Source organism: Thermobia domestica, chromosome 7, assembly GCF_964235325.1.
Source record: "Thermobia domestica chromosome 7, izTheDome1.hap1.1, whole genome shotgun sequence".
Taxonomy (NCBI): Eukaryota; Metazoa; Arthropoda; class Insecta; order Zygentoma; family Lepismatidae; genus Thermobia; species Thermobia domestica.
In genome coordinates this window covers 63,576,995-63,604,861 of record NC_137460.1, presented here as the reverse complement: position 1 = coordinate 63,604,861, position 27,867 = coordinate 63,576,995, and the positions used below count along the sequence as shown (strand labels likewise).

At 35.2% G+C, this 27,867-nt stretch overlaps 1 protein-coding gene across 3 annotated transcripts in view; it reads left to right on the top strand.

Moving 5' to 3' along the window:
• Window positions 1-27,867, top strand: part of Gapvd1 (GTPase activating protein and VPS9 domains 1) — a 135,990-nt gene that overhangs the window by 82,724 nt on the left and 25,399 nt on the right. For all 3 annotated transcript variants that reach the window (XM_081764796.1, XM_081764797.1, XM_081764798.1), the window contains exons 16-25: window positions 577-752; window positions 3,742-3,868; window positions 5,936-6,084; window positions 8,581-8,696; window positions 11,406-11,497; window positions 15,811-16,055; window positions 18,345-18,487; window positions 19,307-19,420; window positions 21,843-22,054; window positions 25,152-25,266. In XM_081764796.1, coding sequence (XP_081620922.1) covers window positions 577-752; window positions 3,742-3,868; window positions 5,936-6,084; window positions 8,581-8,696; window positions 11,406-11,497; window positions 15,811-16,055; window positions 18,345-18,487; window positions 19,307-19,420; window positions 21,843-22,054; window positions 25,152-25,266 — 1,489 coding nt within the window. The remainder of the gene's footprint in view (window positions 1-576; window positions 753-3,741; window positions 3,869-5,935; window positions 6,085-8,580; window positions 8,697-11,405; window positions 11,498-15,810; window positions 16,056-18,344; window positions 18,488-19,306; window positions 19,421-21,842; window positions 22,055-25,151; window positions 25,267-27,867) is intronic.

Sequence of the window (27,867 nt, the reverse complement as noted above, 5' to 3'; positions counted from 1 at the left end):
ATACAAATTACCTACATTTGTGTTTTAAAAGTAAGAGATTTGCTTGTTCGTTCATTATTTAGTGATCTTCCTTCTTTGTAAAAGGTTGGATACAGTCTTCGAAAAAGGAATTGTATTTTTTAGAAACCTGAGTCCTGTATTTCATTGCAGTTGTTGTCAAGTTTTAAATTAGAATGGAAAATATGCATAATGATTTATCACGGTGGAAAACCAGTGATCGAGCTTTCTTCTCTGTGAGGAGATCAATAATCACAGAGAAAAAAATACCACTGTATTTTATATTTACAAATAATAATAATAATAATAATATCTATATGAGTGTGCCGCAAGAATTCAAGTTACACCTGTAGTGTGCCGCAAGTTGAAAAACGTTGGGAAACGCTGGTCTAATGTGTTCTTTGTGATGGCGCTGTTAAGGTACTCTCTTTCTTTCTAAGGTTGTAGGGATGACTCTACAATTTCTATTGCTTTTATTAAAATACCCAAGAGTGAATGATTTAGTTAATTTTATGTATTGCCATTGTGCTTATAAATGCTTGAGCATAACAAGATTCAAATACCTATTTTACGTTTTAGCACCAGATGGTGAAGAGTCTAACTTAATTCATGTAATATCCAAACCACCAGAAGAAATGAAACGTGTAGCCGTAGTCCAACCTGATGAAGTGAATTGCATATCAGTACCTGAACTAAATGAATGCCCTCAAGGAGCTACAAAATCTTCATTAACTGTTGATTCAGAAGTCAAACAGGTGAGTGCAGGTCAACAAAAAACTTGGTATTAGTTATTCTCCTTTCGTACATTTAATGATGTTTGTCTTTCAAACCTACTAGTCACTCCATATGTAGTGGCAGGAGGTTCCTCCGCTTAGCCGAGTGAATATTAGACGCAGAACGTGCGGGAAAGACATTCAAAGTAAGTTCTTGTGAAATTTGTGGGAGATGAATTCGTTTGTAGGACGGAAAACTACTTAACTGCAATGACACAAGCCTATACCTATCATTTTACAGGATTCATTATGGAGTTACTAATGTGGAAAGGGTGCATTTCGCGAGAATGATTTATTTACTTATTTTTACCAGGTACGCTTATTGTGATTGATTGAATTTGAATGTTTCCAGTAACGTAAACATAATTCTTGATTTATAATTTATGGCTTATTTTAGTTCGCTTTTTTAATTATCGTTCAGTTCGGACAAAAGGCTTCTCTTTTTCAAGGTAGTATTGAAACTTTCGCGCCTAATTATGCCATATCTTAACGGTGCTAAATTAGATTTCTTTGGAATTAAATGTAAAATTCTCTTACGTTCAGACGTGTGCCATCTTATATGGATGAAGAAAACAAAATTTCTAGTTCGTGTTATTTCCTTCTTGCCACAGTACCTAGTAGAGAGGTTAGATATATGATAAGTTTCCAGTTAATAGATTATAATGAAAATCCCTAATTTTATTATTATCTCGTTGAAGGGTTCGTTATTTCTTGGTAGCAGAATAGATTAATGGCAGATATTTGAAACAAAATACAATTCTCTAACTGAGCTATTTCCAGCGTCATGCTTTGTTATACCATAAGTTTGTTCCTTACATTCTCAATAATCCAAACAAAGAGGAACTTCCGAAGGTTCTGCTGCTGCTTTAGCTCCTAACTCAGAAAACTCGTTGTTGCGACTTCGAACTCACTGCATGTGGATTCCAATTCTCACCACTTCCTCTTTCCACTCCGATAGGTCATCTTTAAGTTTGGGAAAGTCGAAATGTTGTTAATTGATTTCTTGTATTCGAAAATGGTACATGTATTTCATTTCGTGACAAGTTGTTAGAATTCCCCGAAATTTAAGTTTTCCCACCGTTGCCCGTAAATGGCTTTACACAAAGCCGACTTACAGGGGTTAGACAAAAAGATCTAAAAACACTTCATACAGGACACATAAATTTGACCCTCCACTGTACAACACGTGTTGCGGTTGCCGATCGTTTTTTTGTTTTCAATGTGTCATGTGGACCTTTCTCTTCCGTCAGCAGTAACCAGTTCATTCGTGAGTGTCGTGGTGTGAATAGTGGTGCGGTAAAATGGGCGACCTGACAGACTTCCAAAGAGGCATGATCGCTGGTGCCCGTCTGGTTGGAGCTTCAGTGGCAACAATGGCAAACATTGTAGGGGTATCGAAAGGCACTGTGTCCAATGTCACGAGGGCATACACAATTCATGGGCAAACGACGTGTGCAAAGCACAACAGTGCTCGAAAGACAACCCTTTCAGATGGGACCGGAGGACATTAAAACGGATTGTAGCAGCTAAAAAGAAGACCACTGCAATGAAGATTACGTCTGAACTCAATTCCGGTCTACAGAACCAGATTTCATCGAAAACAGTGCGACGGGATCTTCATAAAATGAAAAATTCATGGCAGGGCCGCTATCACCAAACCCTTGGTCACAGCAGTAAATGCGAAGAGACATATCCAGTGGTGCAAGGACCACAAGGCATGGACTCATGAGCAGTGGAAACACGTAATGTGGTCCGATGAATCGACCTTCACCTTGTTTCCAACAACCGGTCGTGTTTACATATGGAGAACACCGTCGCAGGCCTATGATACAGACTGTCTGCTCCCAACTGTAAAGCATGGGGATGGTTCTGTTACAGTATGGGCAGTGATATGGTTTTCTGCAGATCCCATCATAGCCCTGCATGGAATGATGAATGCTAAGGCGTATGAGGCCATTTTGGGGGACCAGGTTCTACCCATGGCCCAAATATTGTTCCTTGATGGTGATGGCATCTACCAAGATGATTTGGCACCCTGTCACGCTGCAAAAACGGTGAAATCATGGTTTGAGTAGCATGATCAGGAGCTATCACACCTCCCCTGGGTCCCACAATCACCAGATCTGAACATCATTAAGCCATTGTGGTCTGAGTTAGAAAGGCGTGTTCGGTCCCTCCACGAGCATCCCTTAAGGAACTGGAGCATGTTTTGGAGGAACAATGGTACCGAATTCCACACACCACGATTCAGGTGCTGTATACGTCCATTCCACGTCGGATCGAAGCTATTTTGGACGCAAAAAGAGGCCCCACACCATACTAGGTATGATTTTCAGACTTTTGCAAACGTTTTAGATTTTTTTGTCCAACCTTTGTATATCTAAATTACCTTCTTGCATACCAAAATAGCAGATTTACTGTATGTCACCATATCACCGAAATCATTAGGAAATTTAAAGAATGAAAAGAAAAAGAAAAAAAAACTTTTATTTGATTGTTCAGCCCCCCCCCCCCCCGCCCTTGCACTTCTTCGTGGCTGTAGGGATAACATATGCGCCTGTGGCATGGGAGACTCGGATACGATTCTTGGCGGGGGCTCATATGGTTGAGATCCCACGTTAAGCTGTAGACCCACGTCTCATATAGCCGCGCTGCTAAAAGGGACGCTAAACTCGAATAAAATATATTTATTATTATTATTATTATTATTATTATTCAGTCTCTTAGAGTATGCACATGATGATAGGTAGGTTGTAACAGCTATGAAATTCCAGTGGAAACACTACTGTATGTTTCATTGAAATTGGTTTTTATAGTTTTTGAATTAAATTAATACATACATACGTACACCACCCTTTTAATAATTCTATATAATGGTATAGTTGAAGTGTAATGAAATATATAATTATAAGTATAAAATAGAAGAAACGTTCTCTGGTTGGGTGTTGATTTCTTTCTGTGTGTTGTTTAGGGTGTGGAAGATGAAGTAGATGGCGAAGCAGGACCTCCAGTTGCCCGTCTAAGCTCTGCAAGTCTTGCATCATCGAGCAGTAGTGGTAGTAGCGATCCTAGACTGAAACCAAGTAATGCTTCTACAGGTAATTAGATAATGAGAAATTTCTTTATTCGTAAAATAGTATAAAAGTGCATTATGTGATTCAAAATTATTTTCATAACTATATGACTGTTGTTATTTTCATTGCTATATACTTACACCACATAATGGTGTTGTTTTTAGAAAATTGATTCATGAAATACAAACAAAATCGTTACAGTTGTTTTTGAGAAAATTACTTTTTTTATTTTTTAGCCTTAAGTAAACTACCCTTATTTTTAAGTGTAGGAAGTGTGTTTTTTAATCCTGGAGGATCACATAAAAACCTTAAGTTTAAAATTTGGTTGAGATACGTTGAACGGTATGGCCTCTGGGCGAGTGTATATCAGGACGAAAAGACGGACAGATGCCGAAAAATCACTTTTGTTATCTATGGGCCGTGAAACGTAGATCACTTTTTGTTATCTATGGAATCCGTTCAAATCCGAATTCGATTTTTTTTCACAATCACTAAACTTCCTTCTCTCGTTTCGTCGCTCGAATTTTTTTTTTTTTTTTTTAAGTAAATAAAGTAAAACTTCTTACTATTATATACATTTAATATCGTGCGAGATACAAGTCTTCCCAAGAATGCTATATTTTATATTTTTAAAACATTTCTACTTTATTTAAAAAATAACATGAGTTTTGTACGAATAACAAGTATAGCTAACATGTGAAACACTACTCATGTGAAAAGCGGTTCAACGGTATTCGTTGAACAGTATTAGAATTGATTTAAAACTATGAAAAGTACTGAGGGACGCTGTCACATATATAAGGTAACAATTTATCGATCACCAATTTTTACGTCGAGTGTTAGCAGTGAAAGATTGACCTCTGCCCTCAAACTAAGGTATATCATTTTGAGCATTAACTGCAGTGGAATGTTTCTATGTATCCCTTTGCCATAATCCACTGCAGAGTGACTTTTTAAACGCACTGTCCCCTGACATAGGGTGACTTTGTTATTGTCAGAGCTACAACAAAATGTAAGAGGGGAAACCGTCTCCAAATACGACGTTTACAATCTAAAGTGAACGATTTTTTTTTTTTTTTTTTTTAATCGGATGAGCCGTTTGGGCTGTACACTCTTTATGCGCCCAATGTTAAATGAAAATGAAACGTGACATTTACCTGGATCCACAACATAAGAGAATGAAGTTACTGTCTGCTATGCTAACGTGTCGATGGCAAACGCCCGTTTCAAACATTCCCTCATTCACCATACTCTTACAAAATTTGTCCACCTTCTGTCGCGTTCTTCCCTCCTCAGCCAAATGGCAACGTTGTATTTTCATTTAACATTGGGCGCATAAAGAGTATATAGCCCAAACGACTCGTCCGATTTAAAAAATTTCTGCACTTTACAGGGTGCCTATTGGTCACGAAACTCATGAAAAAGTCACAAATCAGAAAACGGTCATGAAAGTCAAGAAAAAGTCACGAAATTTACGTCACAATTTTTTTTATTGCACAAATATAAGTAAAGACTAAAAAATTTTGTTCTATAAAACGTCAAAATTCACCGCCAAAAATGCCTATGGTCAGCTTTAGACGCTACCAAATCGCAAGCAAAGCACGGTTCTATCGCATGCATGAAAATTCGGCCTAATTGGCACCCAAATTCGCTCTTGAAATTGTCCTTCAGCTGGCATGATTCAGCAGTGACGATGCAAATGGCATCGCATCACCGAAACCACCTACGCATCTAACCAGTTTATTCAACTGTGAGGAGACACCAAGTTTTTATCACTCCAGGGAACAGCCTTTGAAAGTAGAGATAACATAGATAAGTGCTAAAGAATATAGATACTGTTGTTAGTTCTTGAATGTTTCGAAATTTTGTGGTTTGGTAAAGAAAAGGTCACGAAGTTTCATGGTGGAATTTTAGTAGACACCCTGCTTTAGATTGAAAACATTATATTTGGAGACGATTTCCCCTCGTACATTTTGTTGTAACTTTGATAATAACAGAATTACCGTATTACAGGGGACTTTTGAGACACCCTGTATCGATAATCCAGTTCCCATTAGTAGCTCATTTCATATAATACTGGTTTTCTTCTAGCTACGGTTGTGTCAGATGGATCCACTATACCTGAAAATGCTATTCCTGATGGTACTGTATGCACAGGAAAGCCTATAAGTACATCTGCTTCAACTGGAGCTATTCCTAAAAGTATAAGTTTTGACAAAACAGCAGAAAGAGGTGATAAGGTAAGATGATTCATAGTATTTAGTACTTTTATTTTGTATTTATATAAAGAAGGAAGTCTTGTGTTGTTCGTTAATTAATTGTTACTAAAATTATTGCAGTAATTATACATAGAAACGAAGAGTAAAAAGATTTAGGATGGAAGATGTACCCTTCATTATTATCTTTCATGTTTAATAACTGTATATTTAGAGAAACATCTTGTAACGATATTACACTCAAACAAATGTAAAAAACTAATTGTGAAAATTATATGCGTCGTGTATGTCATCAACATTAGCTAATCTTGAATATCAGTTCAGCCCCAATCTTGAGTTCCAATACAGAATTAGCAAGCATCTTACAAAATAACTAGGCTCACTTGATTTATACGTTTGCTGGCGTCATTTGTAACAACTAAAGTAGTATTAAATACTGTTTAGTACGCCAAACTTCACTTACATACATCTTTTCAAATCATCAAAACTAATAGGCAAATTCATGTCAATTGTCAGCTGCAATTTGCTCTGATGAATCATTTTATGTTATCTTACCGTAAGCGAATTAGTTGAGTCATTCATTAATTTTTCGAACGGTATGTTTCCAGTTTCAGAATTAACGCTTACAAGAGGAGCCAGCAAAATTTCTCAATGAACTCAAGCAATTTACATTAAATACTTCCTGATCTGCCTTATGGCTATATTGTTAACGTACTCACCTTCGGCGCGGGAAACATGGATTTGATTCCTGGTGGGAACATATATGGTTCGGATTCCATGTTAAGCTGTAATCCATGTCTCATATACTCTCAGTACTACGGGGTGCTAAACTGCAAATCAATCTTGCAGCGAATACTTATGTCAGTTTTATAGGTTGGATCGAAAGTTCTTACACAGGAAAGACGGCTTGATTGGGGTCCACATTGCCCATATATGATGATTAGGGACCGGCGCAACCTCAGAAACAAGAGTGGCCACCACGGGTGCTATGTTAAAGTCCGCTATCTTAAAAATCACTTCATGTTTTTTTTAAAAATGCAGTTTTTTCGCAGGAGTGCAATTCTACTAAAACAGTTTTATCCTATCATTAATTATTCACTTATTATGGCCTCTTTCTCCCCTCACAACATATATTCGAAAGGTGGCCCCACAGGTAGAAATCAAGAGGCGTAGGATTCGGAGAGTATGGGGCCACTTCATCGGTCCCCGATGCCCAATCTACCTCTCAGGACACTGTTAATCCAAATAGTTTCGCAACCACTCCCCCCCTGACTTATACCCAACGTTTTTCCAGGAGGATGAAGTCTCTCTCCTTTATGGACGTGGTGTGCAGAACTACCTAGATTAGCAATTTTCTGGGGAGTGGATCGGGCGTCAGGGACACGTAGTGTGGTTATTACGCTCTTCAAATCTCACCCTCTTGACTTCTACCTGTGAGGCTACCTTATGGCCATGGTGTACTCCGTCAACATCCGAAATTTGCAGCATTTGTTGCAGTGAATTGAGGATGCCTGTGCTGCAGTACGTCGAGAGACATTGCTAACAATGCATGAAAAGTAGACTTGTAGCACATAACACTGTTGCACAGAGAATATGTTGTCATTTCCAGTATATGTTGTGAGGGAAAAGCAGGTCATAATTAGTGAACGGCTAATGATAGGACAAACTGTTAGCGGCATTGCACTCCTGTAAAAACACTCCATATAAAACATGCGTCGAATGCCAACCTTCCTATTAAAAAAAAAAAAAAAAAAAAAAAAATAGTAATCAAGATGGCGGACTCTAAAGTGGCACTACCTCCACTACCTCTCGTTAGTGTAGTGGCTAGCGCGTGTGCCTTCGGTCCACGTGGTTCCGGGTTCAATTCCTGGTGGGAAAAGACAAAAAGTTTAATTACATAATCATATACTTTCATTAATCATCCGTCTTTAGCGTAAAAAACCTGAGCGTGGGACATCAAACTAAAATTTCATTTTCGAACATGGCGTTCGTGATGGTCACTTGTTTTTTAAATGTAGAGGCTGTCCCCACCCCTCAATATCATCTATGGGTAATATGGACTCCAATCGAACGGCCTTTCCTGTGTCAGGATTCTCACTTGACTTTCAGCCCGCCCTGTATAATTATTAATAACACATTCAAAAGCTCAGAATTGTAAAGCTTTAACTTACGGTTTCTTGTTTCAGTTCAAAACATGCAAGTATTTTTGTACTATATTTGTAGTTCAATTAATACTTTCCTGTTTATTTATTTATTTACAATGATTAAAAATAAAATGTGTCCCAATTTTTATACTCACTCGTTCCAATAATTTTACAACTTATTAATTTCGGTAGTATAGGGGCTGCTATCTTCTACAGAGAATTGTGTTGGCTATTGAGATTAACAAGCTGAAGTGTAAACATTGGAAGAAACAACAGAATATCTTTTATCAGACTTAAATATTTGAGCACAGTTAAGTATATTCTGTATAGTTTAAAACGACACGTATTGCATACCATAATGAATTTTTAATTACAGGATTTGTTGGATGATGATCAAAAGCACAAGAGGAGTTTCTTTAGAAATTTTAAGTTGCCATTCAAGAATCGAAGCAGAAAGTCTCCGAGAGGCACCCAAGATGATATGTCAAGGGGGTATGTTGATAGTTCTAGTTTGGTTTCTGAGACAGATTGATACTTTTTTAGTCTTAATTGTTCATCATCATAGGTATTCTGCCTTTATTGGCAGGTCACTTGCCGCAGCTGAGAAGCTTCCATGCTCCACGGTCCTCCGCTAACCTTTTCGTCTTCGCGTATGATCTTTCTGTTTTAATATCATCCATTAATTGTAGTCTCCTTCGCCCCCTACCTCTCTTTCCCGCCACCATACCCTCTAGGACGTCCCTCATGATACAATCTCTTCTTAGGCAATGTCCCAACCAGTTTTTCTTCCTCTTCCTAATAATATGTAAAAGTCTTAATTGTTATTAAAATATAATTTGACAACTTGCATGCATTATTATATTCTGGATACCCATACATTTTATTTTCTGTTGTGTAAAGATTAGTAGGTATTACGGGTTTTGGTAAACGATTCCTCTTACTGAGGTATTTTAAGAAATCCCTGACTATTTTAGTCCGATCGTGTACATCCGTTATTGTTTTGAAATGATATGTACTCTTAACAATCAAAATTTTACCTGTAAGCTCTGTATTTTATAAATAACCGTACAGTTTCGACTAAGAATTTCCATCATCATCAAAGGTGTTGAAGGAACATTCCAATGTATAAAAATCGTTTATCGATTTGTATGTGTGAAAAAATGAAAAATTAGGTCCATAGAAGAAAAAATTATAAATAATATATTTTCGAAATAAAAACTGATCACTGTAATACTAAACTTATCCAACTGCAGTTCCATCCCTAAAAGACTAAATCCGATGTATCCATTTATGTTGCTTTGTGGCTGTTTATATAAAATACGGATAATTAATCAGAAAATACTAGCAGCAGTCTTCTTTAAAAAAAAAAAAAAAAAAAAAAATGCTCTGGATCATGTTTCAAACATTCAACAACAAAAGAACTTCAGAGCCATGCAACTGACAGTCGTGGATCTATAGAAAATATAGGGCAGGGGTAGCCAATGCATGAACCGCGATCTACTAGCTGATCGGCAAGTCGTAAGATTTAGCCCGCGGTGTCTATGTCTCTGTCTGTATTAATCACTATTAATGTTTCACGATTCCCTCTAGTGGACTGTTGAATACACAAGTAGACCACCAGTGATTTCAGAAATGAAAACTATCTTTCAAAGGTAAAAAGATTGGCCACACCTTATATAGAGTAAGGAGAAATCGGTTGATTCCTCTCATTTCTAATATATTACTTGCTCTCATTTCTTGCCCTCTGTGAGCCGAAAGTGTGGAAATCTCAAGAACCGTATATATGGGCTAGTGGCTAGCGCGTTCGCCATTGGTCCGCAAGGTCCCGGATTCTATTTTTTATGGAGAGATGCAACGCAGTGTAGTAGCTTTCAGATCGTGGTTTAGGTCTCATCGTATATAATTCTAGGGTGCTTCAAAAAGAACTTTACGTCTTTGTAAATTCATATAAATTTATTCAGAATACTTACAGAACTGGTTTTGTTGTTATTAGCGAAGTTGATCAAATTTTGATTCATGTAGTGCATAGTACCACTATAACCGCTAGCGACAGTTAAAACAAAAGATGTTCGCGTGTGTTTGATGATATCGTAGAGCAGGGGAGGCAAAGCTTCTATAAAACGAACCCGGTGTGCTTCTAGTGAACTGGGCATTGCACATGTGACTTTTTGACGTTTTGAAAAAACGCTTTTCGTCTCAGACTGTACAGAGCAAGAATGTATACCGCAGTGAAAGAAGTTACGCTTGATGTACTGCAGGTTTGGCAGGAAATTGACTTCCTATAGTAAGCAGAATCACTAATGAAGTTATATTAAACTGTACTAACTATAAGGTGTAAAGAAAGAAAAAAATCTAATGTTTCGAAATGACACCTAAACCAACTATGTGAACAAATAAATTTATATGAATTTACAAAGTTGTAAAGTTCATTTTGAATCATTATATATATAGGGTGTTTCAAAACAACACCGACAACGTTTGGGAGGTGATTCCTGACGCCAAGACAAGACAAAAAGTATAGACCAACCTGGGTGCACAAATTCTTCCTTTCGGAGTTATAGGCTACCGAAAACATGAAAAAATGAATTCATAGAGGTCCATAGCACAAAAATTATGGGATCTACCGTAGTCGGGTCAAGACTTCACTTAAGAACTAGTATGTGCTCTAACTAAATATCCAAGTTTCAGAATCCTGCGTCACTTCCGCAACACTTTTTATAGAGGTAGTTGCTGAGTACTTCAAATTATATGCCAGTAGCCAAACTCCCTCCATAAAAATTGTTGCGTGAGTACTTTAGGATTCTGAACCATGCATTTCTGGATAGGGCACGTATTAGTTACTATGTGAAGTCTTGACCCGACTACGATAGATCCCATAGTTTTGGAGCTATGGACCTTCAAAGTTTTTTTTTTTTTCTTCGATAGCCTATAACTCCGAAAGGAGGCATTTGTGCACTCAGGTTGGTCTATACTTTTTTGTCTCATCTTGGTGTCAGGAATATATATATATATATATATATATATATATATATATATATATATATATATATATATATATATATATATATATTTTGTTGATGACCTAAAGTAGAATGAACTAAAAGTCAGACAAGTAGATGTGTTCTTTTGGAAAAGTTTTACCACGCATCGCCCAATTTATTAACGAATTTATATAAGTAAAAATCACTTTTTCCTTTTCAGCTTCGATGCTGGGCTTGGAGGAGATGGTGACGTTGGCCATTTACGACTTCGAAGAGGTTTATCAGAAGATGGTGGTAGACCTGTCCAAAACGGTAAGAACAATCGTATAAAGCAATTGTTAATTTATGTTCTCTCTTATTATAATGTATTGAAGTATGATACAATTCGGTTATGATAATTTTGGGACTTTAAAAGTCAAATGTCTATTTAATATGTTTGTTTACATATATATATATTCCAATTGTGCTCATAATTCCATGTACGCTGTATTCACTGTCTTAGTGTGCTTTACGAAAAGAATCTAAAATGCAGAAAGAAAAAGATAATTTATATAATAGGAGAAACATTTATAAATACAATAGAAGACTTTTTCTCATATAATAGAAGGCATTGAAAAATCACAACACAGAGTTTATCCTTATTGATTTCATGTGAAAGGAAACTTAATATTATAAATCTATATTAAACTTAACGGTGAAACACGGTGAAACAATTTATTTGATTGTAATATATCGAGAAAAATTATGTTACAATTAAAACTATATAACAATGATTCTTTAACAGTTCCCTAGTTTATTGCAACTCTGTGAAGGCAGTCACTTGCTTTGTCAGGCCAAGTCATAAAATATTATTTATAATAATTTTAAAAATGCACGGATAGCACATCAAAAGTTTCATTGATATATTTGTAAACGTCTTCGTGAAAATTACGTGAAATGTATAAACTCTTGTAGTTGTTAGCGAGAAGGTTCAGCCTGTTCAAATGGTCCGGCCAAGATTACCAAGCGGAACTTTTTCTCTTATCACATGAAACTAAAATTAAACATCGTGATAGCATACGAAGTACTAGAGCCCAGATATGGCACATGTCCTGTTGGGTGATATGTAATCTGCATATCTTTCCCACGCAATTAATTCTAACTTTTTAGACCAGTTAGCTACAATTTATTTTAGGTAACTTTCCAATTGTCTTATAACGTTTGGGTGAACATAAAAAATACTGTTAATCATTTGGTTATACAATCACATTATAATGTGTGAAAAAATAAATTTATAGTCAAAGTTATCAAAAAGAATGAGGTGATGAGTTACTACCCATCTCCCCAAAATTCCTTCACAGTTGTCTTTTTCTCCCAGATGACCACGGCTGGGCTCCTCTAAGAACCATAATGAACTACAACAATGTTTGGTCGGCTTAACAACAAAAGTTATTGCGTTTAATGTGCAATGTGAAAGGAAATTTATGAGAGTATAAAGGAAACCATATAGATATGACGAAGTGCAACATAAATTATAGGGTAAAAGAACATACCTCCAGTAGCGTAATAGCTTCCAGTAAAATGTGATACTCCTTCACAATTTCTTCCCTCAAAATCTAAAACGAGTGAAGTTATGGAGTAGTTGTTGTTATAATTATATTATATTACATTATATTATTATTATTATTATTATTATTATTATTATTATTATTTTATTATTATTATTATTATTATTATTATTATTATTAGGCCCCGCGTAGCGTAGTCGCTAATCCTCTCGCCTTCGGTGCGAGCGGTCCCGGGTTTGATTCCCGGTGGGGGCACTCGGTCGAAAAAGTTTATAAAACCTTTTTCAGGCCAGCCATCCTGAATGAGTTTTTTTTTTTTTTTTTTTTTTTTTTTTTTTTTTTTTTTTTTTTTGGATAGTGTGCTCGCCGAGGAACGTCATCCCTCAAACGTGACGGGCTAACATGGCCATAGATGCCGAAACTCCATAAATCTAAATCCTAAAATCCTAAATCCTATTATTATGAAGCTTTGAGATCAGCCGGTCCTCTTTAAATAACAGAAATATGTAGTCAGTTTGTTTATTTTTATCCAAGTTACTGACAAGAGAAAGTGGATTTCTGCTGATGATCGTTTCGAGTGGTTCTGAACATGTTCATCAATCAATATTGAAAAGTCAAAACTTTACACAAATGTAAACAAACAGAAAGAATACCTGTAAAACCCATTTCAAGGTCTGATGAAACCTTGGAGGCGTTCTGTTTTGCTTTCTTTCTTCTTGCTGTAAAAGAGTAATACCAATAGGTGCTATATGTTGCAAACGTCACTTGGACACCATTGTCCCCAGCGTCACACACAGCTGAGTTTGTCTACTGTATTGTTTTCGATCTTCTTTCGAAAAACAATGCAAATTCACAAAATCTTCAAATTTGTGGTGCACATAGGCTGATATGCATCTTAATTGCTTTATGCAAACCAGTACTTATTATTAAAATGAAATATGGTTGTTTCCTTGAAAAGTGAAGTAAATTACTGATATAATAACCAGTTACGTTACTGCGGAAATGGATGATCGGTGCTTAGCAATGAAGTGGCAGTAATTGTTATCATCTACAATAATTTATTAACATAATTAAGATTTAAAAATGTACAAACTATTTTGCATTGTAAATAATAAACAATGAAAAGTGGAAAGAACATATTCTAGCACAGTGGTACTCCAACCTACGATTATTTTTTTTAAAGTTTAGTTGAGCGTTTTACGATTATGATTCGAAGATAAGGGATATGATGATGATAATGAACGGAATGATGGAATGAGGAAAGTAAGAGGAAACCAACGCACACGATATTTGTCCTCCATAAAGTCTATTTGGCAAGAGCTGGGATCGAACCAGAGATTCCTTATACCAAAGGTGGACGCTCCCCTCATCACGACCTACAAATGTTCTCTCTTTCAGGTAATCCAAGTTTTGACAGAATAATATTTATAAAAGTGCATCCATTTGCGAAAAAATACTCTAACGAGAGTTTTTTTTTTTTTTTTTTTTTTTTTTTTTTTTTTTTTGTGAGAGTGTTTAATTAGTTATATTGTATGCCTAAGCGTTCCTTAAAACAACGACCAGTCTTATTTCTTTTTTCACACTTTCACATACAATGGAACAATAAAATTGCCGGATTGAAATCCTGCAATCAGAGGAAGCGGCCCATCTCAGCACATGTCTGTTCAGTAACTGAAGCAAGTTTCAATTTGCTTGTATACCCTGCGCCTGAAACAGAGAGTTGATATCAGATTTTGTGCAAAGACTTCATGATAGGGGATACCTCGCCAGATTTCCTCAAAACCATTGTTACTGGAGTTGAGACGTGGTGTTTCAAGTGCAATCCTCTTACCAACGGGAGCCATCGGCTTGTATCACTCCAGGGAAATCAAGATCAACCAAATTCGCAGGCGGAAGTCACATTTCAAGTTTTCGTTGATTGACTTTGTTAATTCACCACGAATCCGTTCCAGGCTTGTCAATTGTAGCTTCTGTTTAGAGCTCATGAAGCAACTCCTATAGTGAGTGACCCGTGTCCACGGCAATTGTAAAATATCGTCTACGACTTGCATTCTTAGAGTTGTAATATTTACAGGCTGCTTTTGGCCTTAAAACTAGTCCACTGTGATTGACCACTCACCATATTCACTACCTTTAGCTCCAGCGGACTGCTTACTTGTTGTCTAAGTTGAAAGAGCACCTTCGTGGATTTACTTAGCGTACTCTCTTTCGGCGCGAGAGACTCGTATTCGATTCCCAGCAGGAGTTCATTTGATTCGGACACTACGTTAAGCTGTAGGTCCACGTCTCATAGTCTCTCTGCTAAAAGGGACGCTAAACTCTAATTCAACCGAAGTTTAAACTCTACCTTAATGGCAACACGTTGAGGACGTGGAGGTCATCAAGACTACCGTGATCTGGAAATTGATAGGCATTCAAGAAGGTGACTTCTCCAACAACTTCCATTTACTATGCCAGCAAACATGACTGAGTGCAGGTAATATTTTTTAATTTTTGAAGTCAGTCCAGGAACTTGAGTGCCACACTATGATTTTTTGTTAATGAAAATAGTATTGAATGGACAAAGATAATTGGATTTTAGTTGGATTCTATTAATTTGTCTTTTTCATTAGTATTTATGTAAGCAAAGCTAACATTCTTGCCCATCTAAAAATGTTAATTGATTTTTATAATGCTTTTGGAATGTTGAACCACGAATGGCATGTCGATTTTTTTATATGAGAAAACTCCATTCATAGATCCAAGATTTTCATGCTGTGAGTATCTTTCTGGAGTGAATATATTTCGTGGTAACTGTGTATTGTTAAAGGGACTGAAGAAAATCGTGGAAAAGCTTGAGACAAAATGGCTGGTTTTGATATTCGAACCCGACACTTCCCAATCCGAAACAAGAACGCTAATCGTTCGTCTATATCCACTTGCTGAAGCCATATTTGGCATTAAATAGTGCCATATTTGCGTCAGGTTGTGAAAAAAGAAAGAAAATGTTCGAAAGAGACAATATCGACTAAGTCTACACACTAGCATTGACTTCATTTGGTTAATGATACTTATGTTACAAACATTTCTTTTGTTTAGATACAACGGATGACATCCTAGCTAAGTATAGAAGAAAGCCCAACGCTGGTGATTCCACGGTTTCTTCAGAAAGCACAGTCCAACAGCTCAAAGTTAAAGAGGAGGAGGATGAAAGGCTCGTTATAGATCCTCTAAATGTTGAGGCTTCCTATGCTTTTGCTGACGCGAAACGCAAATTACGATTGGTATTAAGCACTGCGGATCTTCAACATACACCGTGGACAACAAATAGTTACGCAAGAATGGTAAGCTTCATCAGGATAAAATATTATTAGTGTGTTCAGCACATTTATGGTTGTCTGGGTTTGGAGGGAACGTAGATTTTTATTTTTCAATTCCTTTTTCTTTATATAACTTTTTTTTTTTTTTCTGCACATTGTATTACTTCGCTCCCCGAATACCAATACCAACTCAATTGTCCTATTAACTTTATTTCTCCACTGAATTCCATCTGTCTACAGTCTAGTCACATTATTACACGACTCTGCATTCCATTTTCAGTTAATATTTCCTTTTCCCCTTATTTTCTTCCTTCGCTATCTCCTGAAGCTTTTAGGGCAAGTGTTTATAATGTACTTTTTTACTGTATGTGATTGTTTTTATTTTTCTGTGTATTTATAGTTCGTCTAATTCAGTTCATCGTATATTTATGTTTCAATAAGCATGTAAATTTGTGTTATGTAATAAATAATATGTGAGATTTAATGAAAAGTCTTTATAAGTATGAGTTCCTTCGTGGCTAAGCGGTTAGCGTACGCGTCTTTGGCGTGGGAGACCCGGGTTCGATTCCCGGCGGGAGCTCATGTGGTTCAGATTCCACGTAAGTATGTTGAGAGTTATATATAGCCTGAGTCTATAGTAGTTTGGTATATATTACTGAGAACCAAAAAGGAACGAAAATGAAAGTATTTCGAGGGAAGAATTACAAGAACTATATGAGATCAAACGAAAAACTTTGTCATGAAGAAAATACTGTTATGCTGTTTTACTCACAGAAATAGCTCACTTCGGTAACAAATTATGATCATAGTTGTATCGCATTTTGCGATGCAATTTTTCATTTACATTGCATTTCTTTGATTTTGTGTCGCAAATTGCGATGCGATACCATTTGGCTATAAATTTTCGAATCTAATAAAAATAAGTAAATTAATTAATAAAAGACAGCGAACACCACACTCAGCTTTTTCGCTTTCATTTCTTAAATCATATCATGCTGCTTTTATTACTGAATTATACACACACACACACACTTATATATATATAATGAAAATGAACAAAATCACCTGAGTTGCTTTTGAATCAGTTGTCCGAAGAAGACTTACCTCCAATATTGAACTTGCGCTTCCACTTTTTTCCAAGAAAATGACTTGAGTATCATATAAGGCTAATGAATTTTTAAGTTATGCATTGCATAAACAAAATCATTACAGCCATTTTTGAAAAATCCACTTTTTTTTTTTTTACTTTTACTCTCCAGTAAACTGTCTTTACTTTGGGAGATAGAAAGACGTTTCTTTCCCTCTTCCCTGAAAAATACTATGAAACCTGGTTCAGATACGTTGAACGATATGACCTCTAGGTGAGTGTACAGGCATTGAGACGAACAAACCCAAAAATCAGTTTTCAGAGACGCCATGTAGGGGCTAGGAAACATACATTAGGATGAAATTAAAAAAAAAAAAAAAAAAAAAAATTAAATTAAAATTTTATTTGTGATAGTGCGGAAAAGTTGCATTTCGATATGAAAAACAGAAAAAATAAAACTTTAGGGTAAATCGAAGCATACTTTGAGGCGCCGCAAATACGATAAAGTTTCACAAATTTTACATTTCTTATTTCATTTCAGTCTCTTTCACTCTTTTTTTTTTTTTTTTTTTTTTTATTTGCACTATAAAAACATTGGTTATACTTGTTATTTCTTTTTATTGAAGAAACAAAGGAGTAATAAGGAATAACAATTCTATCTTCGAATGCAGTAATTTTTCGTTTAAAATATGTATTTTTTGCACACTTTTGGGTTGCGATTTAATTTTTTTTTTTAACTTAACCGTAAATTTAAATCCCTTCATCTTCCCCTCCCGTGAAGCTTGTTTCATGAAAAAATAAACAAATAACAAGTACAATAAAGATTTTTATAGTGCAAATATAAGAATTAAAAGGGATGAAATAGTACAAGAAATTTTCAATTTATGAAACAATATCGTACTTGCGTCACCTCAAAGCATGCTCCGATTACCCTAAAATTTTATTTTTGCTTTTTTTCACATCAAAAGGTAACTTTTCTGCACGATTAGAAATAAAATTTTAAAATTCGTTTTTTTTCGTTCCACCCTATTATACTACTTTTTTAAAGAAAAGCAGCTTTAAATAAGAGCTTTTTAAATTAATGGTCAAGATTAAGGTTTTACTTATTGTATTATTTCTAAGGAGATTGTTATCTGCAGCAATTAACTGGTACTAAATAATAATAAAAATTATTATTATTATTATTGTTATTATTATTATTATTATTATTATTATTATTGTTTCAGAGAGAAGTGTGGGCCCAAAAGGAGAATGAACTGGTATCATTTCTCCAGCTTCAGCTGGCTGAAGCGATTAATTTACAAGACAGGTCTCTTATAGCTCATCTGCATGAAACATTGAGATGTATTCGCCTCTTCGATGATGAAGGGTAAGGAACATTTTATTGCATGTAATACACGAAAACTGATTATTAAAAAGGTATAACAACTTACTCTTAAAAATAATCACAATAATAACGGACATTAAATTAGTATCATGAGCACCGCTAGAAATGTTCGCGTGGGTGGGATGGACAACAATAAAATATCAGGGTGTCTATCGGTCACGAAATCAGAAAACGGTCATGAAAGTCAAGAAAAAGTCACGAAATTTAGCTTTTGAGTCACGATTTTTTTTTTAATCTGTACAAATATAAGTATAAACTGGAAAATTTTGTTGTATAAAAGATCAAAATTCACCACCAAAAATGTCTATGGTCTGCTTTAGACGCTACCAAATCGCAAGCAAAGCACGCTTCTATCGCATGCATGAAAATTCGGCCCAATTCACACCCAAATTCGCTCTTGAAAATGTTACTAAATTTTGTGGTTTGGGACAGAAAAGGTCATGAAAAAGTCACGAAATTTAATTTTAGAATTTTAGTAGACACCCTGAATATGTTGTCAACACTGTAGGCATTTTCACTTGTGGATGTTGTAAGGTACCTAATTTATATGTACTGTTTTCCTTTGTTATGTTTACGACAACATATAATCTAGACTTTTCATTCTTATAAGTTGGTAAATGATGTACTTTTTACACAATACATTTCAGGCCATAACTAACCTTGATTTCGATCGTTATCAAAATTGTGCTTACCGTCTTCTGCAGTTAAAATTGAAGTCGGTTTCTTATATACAGTATATAATTGTGCGATATAATGTTGAATCAAATATGTAAATGCTAAAATCTTTCTTTCTCTCCAAAGGTGTAGAAAGCTCTTCAGATCGTTGAAAGAAGATTATAAAAAACGATCGCCGTATATTGCCTATTTAGTTCGTTGTAGACAGGGTTTATTGTCGACGATTTCTCATTTGGAAAGGTAATTATTACCACTTTTTTTACTTATTTATTTACTAAAGTTCCATATTTTGGTGCCATAACCTTTATATTATGTTCTTGTATATCATAACATCAGACTATTCATATCTGTCTCGCTAACAGTCACCTACTTAGACATTTACACTATCTTATATTGAATATTTAGGTGAGATAGTGCTAGTACTAATATAAAGGTTAATTATTCATTTTCGAATGTCGAAGCCACTAAATTCATAATGTGCAAAGTTATCATTACAACATACCTTCAACTCTGTATATTCAATAATCTCGTAATTCAGGACTGCTCTTTAGACTAATGGACAAAGTGTATTTTTACTATTAAATCTCGTAAATCATTCACTGTACTAATTTTAAATTTTATGAATACCATGTTTTACACATACTCCATCTTACAACAGAATGTAAACAAGCTATGATAACCAGATTAGAGAATACTACATTGTAAACTCATTTCCCGAGCACCCGTTGGAAGGATCTCTGTTTCATGTCGTCCGTACTTTGACTCATGATCACGTAACCAACCAACCATTCAAAACTTATCAACTGCACACAGCATGTAGTTATATTAGAAAATAATAAACGATGTTCCAATATTTTACGTCTCTTTGTAGCTCTCTTTTTAATTTTGTGTTTCAGAACATCTTTAGTATTGTCAAATTAATAAGAGAGACTTGCTTATAAATTTTAATAAGTTGACTATAATGTGGCATTATATGCCGTAAAACTGACGTAATAGAATGACTATGTTTCATAAAATTATGAAATTACTTTTAAATTTTATGAATGGAAAACCAACAAAATTGTTGTTTAAAAACGTGTTTTATACCAAAAATCTATATTAAAATCAAAGAAGTGTAAAAACTTCAGATGTAAAGTAGCATTATAAAACCAAAGCATATGTAATTCAGATCTCACGTTAAGCTGTAGGTCTATATCTCGTGCAGCCTCAGTGCTGAAAAGGGAATTTAAGTTCAAATAAATGAGAGCCTGTACATCAGTCATGTTATTTTTATTTATTTATTGTAATCTGCAAAGTAGTAAAAGTAAACGTAAAGAGCTATGCAACACTGACGTATCACATAGTAAAACCAGAATGAACATCTACTTCTGTTCTGTGAAATGGTTGAAAGATGTGTCAGTTTTATGTATTTTTTTAAATTGAGTCGTTGGCAAGCCCATGTTTATCTCAGTGTTGTACATTAGTCATTGGAAGATGGCAATACGACAATGAACTTTTACAATTTTCCATAGTGTATATGTCTGCTTTCGTCATCCATGCAGAAATTTTATTTTTAAGCTACCAACCTGCCCGTTCTTCGCACAGGAAGAATAATATTTATGCAAAATGTTTCAAAGTAAAGAAATGCCTGAAATCTGTAACGACGAGCAATGACTTTAGCATTGCCCCTTCAAATATATAAACGGTTGCTCCTATTGATTCTCGGGGCAGCTGACTTTTTTTTTTTTCTTTCTTTTTTCAGAATGAATAAGGTTAATGTAAAAGAATTTAATAATATGTAAGGTATGCAACCTGGATGACAGGAAAAACGATTGAGTTGCCTTCTCATAGAAGCTCTGGTTTCACTATATAATTTTTGCGTATAAATTTTGATCTTCCTGGAGTCGAAAATCGAAAAACGACTTCGTATGCGATTAAATCTATTGAAGATCTGCATGTATATGAAATTTGGTGAATCTAGGTGACTCCTTTGTATGTGAAAATCTTATGAGAGACAGACACATGATATTTTATATATTATTATAGATAATGATTGTTATTTCAGTGGATTAGTGTCAGAATTATAATGGGTCCGGAAAAATTTTTTTGGGAAAAATGAAAAGACTAGGAAATAATCAGAAGTATTATAATTACTTATCGACCGTACGGAACATTTTTGATATTTCAAATTATTTATCTAGTAATGTTCCTCAGTCAGTTTTTCTTCCAACATTACCAGTGTAACACTCAGACATTCATCCACAGGAGCATACAATGGCTTAACTGTTTTCACAACGCAATCTTCATATCGTTCTTTTGTGTCTCGACGCAACCTGTAATATATTAGGAAAGCTACGTGACTTTAATATCGATAAATTTTATTCTTAAATTCCCACTCTTGAGAAAGAAAAGTACAATGTAAAGATCGTGTTGTGAAGAAAAGACTTAAGTCGTTGTATGTCCCTAAGGATGAGTGTTCGGGTGTTATGCTCGAAATATTGGAAGAAGAATTAACTGAGGAACAACACCAATAAGTGAATTGAAAAGAGAAGCACCGTATAAGGTCCTTTACAACTACAAAAATGTCTGGTCTTAATAGATTTTTGTCTAGAAAATGTTGCAACTTTGAAAATTACGTCACAGTCTATTTTTTTCCTTTTGAAGAGTGTAATTTTCATTGCAGGTTAATAGAACGAGTGAAATGTGATCATCAAGTGTGTAGTAAGTTCCTCGTTGCTGTGTGTGTGCGGATATTCCTTGAAAAACGGGAGCAATTGCTTGTTCAATTCACGAGTGAGTTCCAGCATTTAACAGTAGCTGATGAAAAGACAGATCTTCTAGATAATTTTTTACAAAAAATGAACGCAGAAATGGAGCGAGATTCTACGTGGCAAGGTATATTTTCCATTTCCATTATTCTTGGCAGAGTCAAATTAATACTGACACCAGGATTTGTACACGTTTTGAAAATATACTGGCAATGTCATAGAATTTCTCCGACTGACTTGCAAATGTTGCTTTATAAATCGTGGGTCATAAGTTGTTTGACACTATTCGGTTATTCATTTCTCAGTTGACCAGAGTAACAGTAGCTAAATTAAGTTCTCAATTGCCTAGAGTAGCAATAGCTCAATTTAGTTCTCATTGGCTAGAGTAACAGTAGCGGAATTCAGTTGTCAGTTAACTAGAGTAGCTGTAGCTGACTGACTTAAGCAATACATATGTGTGATACGTGAATAATACGTTGCAAGAAAATATATTATAAAGGATCTAGACCTTATTGTATTTGTATTTGAGTAACTTTACAATAAATAGAAAGTCATCAGCAGATAAGTGTGTTTGTAGTTTAAAAACTGGTGGTTACATGACCACAATTACCAAGATGTGGTAAGTTATTGAGGTTTTTCTAGGGAATAAAGAAAACAATTTTTTTTTTCCCAAAAAAAAATACAGATAAAAGTTTCCTATACAGCTAAGCACATCCAATTAACGATGTTTTTTTATGCTTAAAAAATATAATTTGTGCATTGAAAATCATAAGGGACACTTTGAACACTTGACTTACATAACCTAACTTAATGTTATGATACAGCTTGTAATAATCTCATTGTTTTGCACTTGATAAATCATTCATTTTAAATGCATTTTGTCAAGTGACTTAAGAGGCTTCATCCCGGCGAAATTAAAATACCGCTAACTTTACAGTAATTATGTGATATCTTCAAATAAATCGAAATTACATGAATCTTCGAATAAAAGATAATCGAAATGTGGAACAAGAGCGCCTTATACAATATCATTTTACATGAGGTACCGTTATCACGACTCACTTATTTGCTTTCGATTTCGAGCCATTCTGAAAATCGGCATTTATTTTCGCGTTTCTAAACGGCTAAAAATAGAAAGCCACTAGGTGACTTGTGATAACGGCATCTCACGCAAAATAATATTGTCTAGGGCGCTCTTGTTCCTCATTTCAATTATCTTTTATCTATTTGAAGATATCACACAATTACTGTAAAATTAGCGGTATTTTAATTTCGTAGGGATGAGGCCTGTTATGTCCTGTATTATATAAAAAGTAAGTTTTATAAACATTTTCTTATAACATGTTGAAACACTGTAAACGATGTGGAATACAAATATTTTTGGTGTGTTAAATCGATTCCCATTGCCCTCTTCTGTTGTTTTACTCATTTACATTCCATCATCTCGCAGGAAATAGTACTCATCAACATTGAACCATGAATGTAACTGAATGTTGCTCTGTTCTCATTATTGTTTGCTATACGTGTTTAGCGTAGGAAGTGATTTGTTTTTCTTCGCTCAAAAATAGATGAAGTTTCCGAAGACAATTATTTGTTTACCGTCTTTTGTATCTGTTTTGAAGTTTCAATAGAATAGAAATAGCAGGTGTATTTTAACAAATGTAAAGCAAATATGTGAAAAGGAACACATGTAGGGAAATACGACAGGCTACATTTTAAATAATAATAATATAACCACTACCATTTGAACTCGTATGTAGTGTGCTAGGATGGTGTGTTATAAAAATTGTAATGTTTAAACGATCCTAGAAAAAAAGTGGTTTTACATACGAATTTTGTTATATTTCAAAGGCAAAAGAGGAAAATACACTTTAGATCAGTCTTTCCATTGGTAAGATTCCTTTTACCTGCTTTCGTAATTATTGATGTCAGAACCATTAGTTACAATGTTTTGGTAAGGTAGCTGTTTTTATGTTTCGAAGGTTGAAATTAACGTATTAATCACTACATACTTCAGTAAACATTCATTTGATAATTCTTCTTTACATGAGGGTAAGACACCGATTTATATCTGAATGTATATGCATTTTTTAACATCAGGAACGTTAACATGGATTCTTCAATTATCCTTGTCGTGGCCTTTGACATACGGGGATAAATGAAAGAAAGACGACTCAGAGTAAAGTTGCTAGAGCGCGGCGTGGCGGAATTCCAAAATAAAACAGGTGACCAACTCTTGAAAATAATTAATAATACATGTCTTACGGGAAGTTTCAGGTTTCACAAAAATGAGATCAAGTTAATTTGTTTTAGTTTTAACGCGCCAGAGAGAATTTTATGAATTTAAACTTCCGTTTTGTAGCTTTAAACTGAGTAGGTAACACGTCTATCTATCAACTGAGCACCCCGGATTCTATTCCTAGTAGAGGCGGCAAATTATTCTCGTTCCAATACAGCTCTGAGATTCGCCCAGGTGTTTTTTTAATAAAGGAGGATACCTCGGGAAGTAAGGAGCCGGAGTATGGTCCTGACTACATCCCCTCCATGAGTGTCGAAGTCAGGAAAATATGGAGCCTTTACCTCCCTTTGGTCTTCAACATCTGTCCTGAAAGTGTCTGTCTTTTGGGGGCGGAGGGAGACAAAATAGCATGAGCTCTCGGTGGAAACTGGGTTGATCCAGGCCACATAACCTGCCAATACTTGTCTGACATGGCGAGACACAGGCAACAAATTCATAGAACAGGATCGGGTAATATCTATCTATCTACCTATATATATATATATATATATATATATATATATATATACACTTTGGAAGCATTGACATATGGTTGTTGTCAAAGTCAATATTAACACCCAGAAAAACTAACTTGTGCGCCGGCGTTAGTTGAGACTTAGCAAAGTTGATTTTTAAAGGCAAAAATTTGAGATTATGTATGGCCTGAAGCAAAACAGAGGGCTTTCCTAATAACAAAATGTCAAATAACAAAAAAGGAAACATTAGAAGGTAGATGGGTTCTGAGTTCGTTTTTCACTGCTGATTGCACCTGCTACATTTACTTTTATGGATTTAAATGTTTATTTCCAATAGAAATTTAAATTGTAGATACATCTTAAGAGTCGCACTCTTGTTGTTAAACGTAAAATGTTTCCAGATGACACTTTAGAAGAAAGATGTGTGTTAGGAAGGATTCGTTTACATTCTCTCATTACTTTTATTTCAGTGGCAAGTGAAGCTCAGCTTGAGCAAGCGAACGCAGCTGTGGAGAGAGCTGTTATGAGCCGTGTATATATGCATGCTCTTTATCCCAATGGGGACGGAGATATTTCAAGAGACCAGTAAGTATTATTAAAAGTGTTTATGAGCATCAGTTATCTAATTACGCAAAGCAAAATAAAATAATGTATTGATGTAAAACACTTGTAGAGTAGAATTGTAAATAAGAACAATGATACTGACCTTGCTTTTTCTGCAGCGTGTCTTTCGGGTTTCAATTATTTATTGGTTGTTAAATTTTCACTGTAATACTGGTAGCACCTATTTTATACAGAAGGGCCTCAGTCTACTCTTCAAAAGTGATTGAAGATTGTTAGTGCGGATTCGAACTAACAGGTCAACTATCGATCATCTATTTACACAAATGCAAACAACTGAAGAATTATATAGCACTGACCTGCATAGGCTAGTTAGCGATTTTAAACAAGCATTCAATAACTAATACGTAAAAGAACATACGAGGCACTGTGTAGAGCTAGAGTCCCCGAGAAATTCTCTAGGCTGGTAAAAATTACTATGGAGGAAGTAGCTGTTAAAGTGCTCTTATCAAAACTGGAGTTCAGCAGGGCGGTACGTTATTAACTCTAGTATTGAAGATAGTATTATAAGACGTAATAGGAATACGGAATCGTCCTAGCATTCTACCTCATAAATCAGTACAATACTGCATATGCGATTGACGTCGCAGTCTGTCAAGAACCGCATCACACCCAGAAACTACATTTGCGAAAGTACTAGATGAAACCTCAAAGATTGGACTAAAAAAAGACAAGGTACATCCGTCTTTCCGGATCGGAAGCTAGACGAACACCGCAAGTTCGTGTTATTAACGAATATAGAGTCAAAGGACTTACAGACTTTACATATCTAGGTAGGAATATTAACAAACACAAAACACTAAATAAGACAGAGAATTCTAGTAGGGAACAAGTGCCTCTACAAATAGAAAACTCTTTAAATCAAAATTAAAAACGCGTCAAACAAAAGTAAAGCTCTACAGAACACTAATAAGTCCACTAGTGACATATAGTGGAGAAACATGGAGACTAATCAAGGATGACCAGGAAGGTTTCGATTTTTTTTTTCTTTCTTTCTGAAGATATGCGGTCCAATTAACAATTAATGATTGTACCTATAGAATCCGCTACAACCACCAGTTAGAAAGAGCTAATCGGTGATGAGAACATTGTTAGGTTTATCAGAGCACAACGAGTAAGATGATTAGGGCATATGGAAAGAATGGACCAGGCAATGACACCTAAAGCCATACTAACATAAAACATGATGGGGAAGAAAGCTCGGAAAGATAGAAAAGAAAATGGCTCCAAACAATGGAGAAACGTTATCAAGGAGGCCAGGTCCCATGAGCTGTAGTGCCAAGGAAGAAGATTAGTAGCAATTTCAAAACTTAAGAGCTCAGGAAAAGGGTTAATGTGGAGAAGAAACGTGCATTATTTAAATGTAGTTCAATACTGTAACCACAAAACACATTATATTAATATTTGTGTTACTGTTTAAGGCTTCACAAGAAGTTGTCAACCATAATGTGTTACGGTGCACAATTTATACTTAAATTGTGAATTATAAATTTCAACAAAATATTCATGCGCCATATAATGAATGCATCGTCTTGATAAATGTTAAGCGGTCATGCTTTCTATACTTTTTTTTCTATCTTGTTTCTTACTTTTAGTCTTGAAAGTGTTACAGTATGTCGGTGATGATTCAGAAATCAATTGAAACTTTGAAAATACATTGTAAGGAGAATCAAGATGAGATCTCAAAATAAAGGCATATTTCATTAGAAACAATAGATACAAAGAGAGAAGTATCTAGATAAATTGATGGTTTTTCTAATGCGTTGATGAGCAAATAGAAAGACCCACAGAGATTGATGATTGATTGATTTTTGAGTTTTACGTCCCGTTCAGTAGCGAGCCTATATGAGACGTGGACCTACTGATTAACGTGGAATCCGAACCACATGAGCTCCCGCCGGGAATCGAACCCGGGTTTCCCGCGCCAGAGGCGCGCATGCTAACCGCTTAGCCACGAAGGAGCTCAAGACCCACAAGAGAAGTGAAAAGATAAGATGTTCCAGGAAGAATCAAAATATTGAAAATTTTTGTGCTGTTATGTTCAGACTTTCCTCCCATCCCATTTGTAATGTACTCGTAGTTTCCTACTCCTTTAATAACATTACGATTTAAAATTAATAAAAAGTACAACTGCAATTGATGCCCTATTTTCCATAGCGCAAAATTACTTTTGGAAGACCATATAATGAATTCTGTAATCCTAAAGACACAAAATAAGTCCCTTTTTAATTTAAAAGAGGCTTATTGGTTGGATGTCTGCATGAACAAGTGAATCAAAGAACAAGCCTGCATTGAGCACTTGTAATGTATGTGGAGCACGTATAGTAGGTATTGTGTAAATGCGTGCTATATGAAAAGTCTTCAATAGAAGTATACAAAGACTTGTCTTCCATTGAGTACATGCTTTATTTTATATCCCAGGGTAATGGAAATTACATTTAAAACTACAATTTTTTTTCTATCCATATTTTAATAGCAAGCCAAAGAGGAATATGTTGTACATCAGAGCAGATTACATGGTAATAATACGTGAGCAGATCACGAGCGTCACATTCCAAAATCTGT